The 5,340-nt window shown below is 36.5% G+C and overlaps 1 protein-coding gene across 2 annotated transcripts in view; it reads right to left on the bottom strand.

Annotated features, from left to right (window-relative positions):
- Positions 1–2,422: 2,422 nt before the first annotated feature.
- Positions 2,423–5,340, bottom strand: part of LOC106462913 (glutamate--cysteine ligase-like) — a 59,945-nt gene continuing 57,027 nt past the window's right edge. For both annotated transcript variants that reach the window (XM_013922881.2, XM_022390318.1), the window contains one exon: positions 2,423–2,615. In XM_013922881.2, the coding sequence (XP_013778335.1) occupies positions 2,506–2,615 (110 nt within the window). In that variant the 3' untranslated portion in view covers positions 2,423–2,505. The remainder of the gene's footprint in view (positions 2,616–5,340) is intronic.

Genomic DNA, 5,340 nt, shown 5'->3' with positions numbered 1-5,340 from the left:
TTGTCACAATGAACATTTTTTATTATTTTGGTTGTTAACAAAAATACGAACAAACTGAAGGAAAGAGCAGAACATTAATGTCAAACGAATATGCATCTTCATGCATCCTGATTTTTTGGGTGAAATCTACATCTTTTACTCTCAAAACTACGTTTGTAGTGTTTCTTTTATGTATTGCATTATGACGTTTTGTAAGAAATCTGTACATGATGGAGAAAAATGGATATCATTTTCGGATTCAGCATATAGGAATTATTGTAGAACATGTAAACATTTCAAGACAATAAAACAATCACAGGCCTGTGTTATTATTGAAGTGAAAACTATAAAGTTGATGATATAACCACATTTTCAGACATGTTACCTGTTCATCTACAATCGGCCCGGCGTGGTCAGGTGGTTAGGGTACTCGACTTGCAATCTGCGGGTCGCGGGTTCGAATCCCCGTCACACCAAACATGCTCGCCCTTTCAGCCGTGGGGGCGTTATAATGTGATGGTCAATCCCATTATTCGTTGGTAAAAGAGTAGCCCAAGAGTTGGCGGTTGTTCTGTCACTGCTAAATTAGGGACGGCTAGCGCAGATAGCCCTCGTGTAGCTTTGCGAGAAATTCAAAACAAACAAACAAATCATCTACAATCTACATCAACCTCTGCTGGCTCACTTGCAAAGTATTTGCATGATCATCACAGACGACCTCACTATCCTACCCCTTCTCTAGCAATGCACCCCGAGCAACACCCTCTCTGGTGCCACTTAGTAGACGTCATTGTCTCTACTTCTCCCTCTCCTATCGCGCGAGGCAGCCAGTCAGCTCAAATGTCCAAAGTACCACCCTTACTACTTTTGTATGACAACTATATTATTCACAAACAAACCAACTACAAATATATCTCTTTACTCACTCAGTTATTCTCATGCACACACACACACACACACACTAACACAAATAATTATGTAAATGCACAAGTGATATACATAAGTATACCTACAAACAAGTAAATACAATTAGATAGTTAATTCATTAAATATGTGAATCATTATCACATAAAATAGAAAAGTGAATAAGTTGTACAATACACTAGTATTTAGCATGAGAGTTCTTTGCTTTTCACAGAGTAATGTTTTGTGTTTTCCTACCGCCATAGAGTTTATTGGTGTACAACAGTGAGATATTGTACTAAATGTTCTTTAGTACTACTGTAATTCAGTAAAGCTGTTTGCTAGTTTTTGACCTTCTCAGCTTTTATATAAACCCATACTGTCTCAAGAATGTTCATATCTGGACTTTGCACAGGATAAGTCATGCCTGTAAGAGATCCATCGGCTTCTATACTGTTAAAATGTTGTTTCACCATATTTTTTGTATGTTTGAGATCATTGCTTTGCTGGAAAATGAATTCCCGCCTGATCAATCGTGTTCCTGATGGAATGGCATGGTGGATTTGTCTGTAATTGTCAGAATTCAGGGTGCCATCAATATTGTATAGATCATCGACACCATTAACTTCAATCCTGTACTGGACTCTCACCATGCTTCACTGTATATGTTGCATATAAACTACGAATTATTTCTTCTCTCCACCAATGAACAATTAAAAGTCGGATTCATCTTTAAAAAGTAAGCCTCTCCAGCTTTGCTCATTCCACCATCTTTACACTGATGCCCATTTCAACTACATGGTTTAGTTGCTACTTTTCAGTGTCAGTTCCCGAGACCACGTGGGACCATTTCGTGACAATGTGTATTTTACTGTTTTCGAGATAACATTTACACCTGTATTTACAGCAAGGTTGTTGACAAGATCTCTTCTTGTCTGTTATAATGAACATACTAAGATACTTAGTATCAATTTGAGAGTTTCACATTTCCACTTCTATCATTATTGGCATCAATTTCACATACTTTATTCCGTCTTCCAAGCAGTACCTACAAAAACATGGCATGTGTTATTTCACTCCTGGAATCCATGCTCGAATTCATACTATTACTACTGTGTATAGTAAGACTGTCAGCACCTTCTGGAATTTTTAATGGTGTGACACTTTCTGATCACTTGGATGACAACTAATCACAGTGTAAATTATCAAAACGTGACTTTGATGCATGTCACTTCTATACCATAAAGGAATAGTATTTCCATCATATTTATTATTTTCATATTTTTTCCTCGCTGTTTCCATAATTATTTCCAATACTATATGTTGGGTGTAGGGGTATATATAGGTGTGTGTGTGTATGCTTTTCTACTAATTCTAAATAGATATGTTTTCATAACAGATATCTTTTGTTAAGTATATTATACTTGACTATTAACGTTTATAAATCAAAATGCCAACACTTGAATGTATTAAACAGCAATTAAAGTAACACAAAGCAGTACTTTTTACATGATTATAAATAAAAGTAATCTACAAAATACATTCGTACGTGAAAATACATACCAGAGGCTCTTCCTTGTATGAGACGTAAATAACGTTCTAAAGCTTCAGCAACGTTATTATCTACACATTTTCACTTATGTACTGACGAATAACAGACACGAGGCCAACATGATCAGAGTCTTTACCATTAATTACTTCGTTAACTGTTAGTTCTTCCCACCCAGAATCATCTAGAAAAGAAAATGAAATATTCCACGTCACTAAAACGTCCACATTTAATATGTAATGAAATTATACTTCTTTACAGGGGTGGATTGGCCTACAAGGACATCAGGCAATTGCCAGATGAGCTGGTGCATTTGACACACTCTTAGAAATTAATTTTAAATTTTAAATTATTTAGCCAGTATGAAGCATATGATATTGCACAGCCTGGCTCTTTAATGCCAATCTCCTCGTGCTTCTCCACCAGTCTCAGAAAATCTGGATTTGACGAGATTATTCAAACAGGACATGTCATACAATTACATATTGTGTTTAATTAAAGTTACATAGCACTTGTTTTTTTAATCACCTTTTGATAAATCGAGACACTATTATAAGTGTAAATTATGTTTATACCCCCACTAGATTATACTGTAAATTTTAAGGTATGTCGTATAACATCTGTCAATATTCACCAATCCTGCATTTAAGTATGTCCACGAGGTTGGAACAAGCGGATGGACAAAGTCAAACCAATATGATCCACTTTGCTTTGCAGTGGAGGCATAATTACTGTTCGGGTTTTAATGAATAAGGAAGTTGTTGAAAAGTTATAAATTGAACAAGTATAATTCTCTCATATGTTCTTAATATAATATAGTTCTTGGTAGTCAGATGATGGTTGTTTTAAATTTTATGCAAAGCTACTCGAAGATTAGCCATCCCTAAAATAGCAGTAATATATTAGAGGCTAAAAGGGCGAGCATGTTCAATGATGGGGATTCAGACCCACAACCTACAGATTGCGAGTCGAGTGCCCCAACCATCAGGCCATACATCACACAATTTAACTGTCTCACAGGAAAAGTCCTTCAACAGGAAGTTAAGTAACACCCGACTGAAATTGGAATTTTCAACCTGAGTGATACATTATGCATACACAGGTTAAATGAACAGATCAGAGACCCTAGGGTTCAGATATAGCCATGACTCCTTTTGAACCAATGAGTAGCAGCACCCGCCGCCACAAAGGCTTTTTCAGTCTTATTGAACAGAATAACAGAATTAATAGACAATATCTTGATGTTTCCAGAAATGAAAGTGTTCAGGACATTATACTTCAAAACTTGAACAGTTCAATCAGAAGCCCCACTGCTAGCCATTAGACCACGACTGACGTGGCATTTCTCCTATGTAAAATAATTTATTATATACTTAGCTAGAAGTGAAATCACCAAAATTTAATTAAACCAAATTAATAAAGTGATTGTAGGTTCCACTTTAAGACCATTGTAGTGAATACTAAAAATATACTGGCCATTTTATTAAAACCTTTGCCAACTACGGAAATTTTAGCAGATATAGTAATTTTATTCAAGTTACATGTTTGATTATGGGCTACACACTTAGAAGTGTGGATCTGTAGTAAGTTAACATATGCCAGCTGGGGAATTCAGTAGTAAAGATGACAATATTTAACTTCACGTGAAAAAGATCAATCGGAACAAGACTTGGTGATTGTTGTGAACAACGAATATGACTGAGACTGCTATCATGTTCTTTGAACTGATGTAGGACAATAAAATATTGAAGAATTGTTACATTATAGACTTGGAAGAACCCTTGCCTATCGCCATGAACATTCTGTAATGGCAATAGACAAGATTAACAACAACTAAAACACATTCAGATACACTCTGGATATTACCTGCCTTTATGAAGAAATAACAAAAGACTAAACCTTTACCACAAGAACTTTTCCCACATCATTACATCACCTCCAACAGCTCTGAACTGTGCTTTCATGTTCACATCTGAAATAAGCAGGTTTCTGGTCTTGCTGTCAGCTACATACGACAGCTTTTGTACTTTCCTACACATAGTATGATTGGAGAAAGCAAAGTCCTAATCACTGCTGAAAGAATCAATTAACTGGGATGTAGCTTGATCAGTGGCATACCTTTGTTTTCAAATGTGGGATGAGCGCACAGTTTTTATAGCTAGGATATGTATAAGAATACGTGTGGGGATATGCCCATCTCGTTCCCTGTGAAAATTACGCCTATGCGCCTGACATCTATTGCACCTTCGATGTTGTTCAATCGTTTTAAGGCTCTTCAGTCATCAACGGTTGACGAACACAGTTTTCGTCAATGACAAACATACTCCTATTTGATTGCCGTTCTCAAGACTCTAATGACTTTAACAGTTGGTCAAAGAAAGTGTTTGTGACAGATATTCCTGATGGATGGGTACTTACTCTTGTGTTATATTTAAAGTCAGAGATCATTGCCCTTACTCACTGTCATGTAGAATTACCAGAATACGAGTATGGATTATACATCTGTATTTATAAATTATTTTAACTGTGTGTCGAAGGCGTCTTAGTAAAGTGGCCTTTTATTGTATATTAATTAACTGTTTAGAGCATTCAACACTTTAATACAGCCATTAACAGTTTCAGTTAGTTTAATGTAAGTTTCAAAGATTACAACAATTAATGAAACAGAAGATTCAGCTGTTACTAATTGTTACTTGTTCCGCATGTCAAATAAACACACGAATTGACGAGTCTTGTTCTCCAACATCGAGGCATTTTTTTAACAATTCTACTTGTTAGACCCCGGCATGGCCAGGTGGTTAGGGCGCTCGACTCGCAATCTGAGGGTCGCGGGTTCGAATCCCCGCCCCAAACATGCTCGCCCTTTCAGCCGTGGGGGCGTTATAATGTAACGGTCAATCCCGCTATTC

Source organism: Limulus polyphemus, unplaced genomic scaffold, assembly GCF_000517525.1.
Source record: "Limulus polyphemus unplaced genomic scaffold, Limulus_polyphemus-2.1.2 Scaffold1280, whole genome shotgun sequence".
Taxonomy (NCBI): domain Eukaryota; kingdom Metazoa; phylum Arthropoda; class Merostomata; order Xiphosura; family Limulidae; genus Limulus; species Limulus polyphemus.
This window is presented reverse-complemented; position numbering and strand designations above follow the sequence as displayed.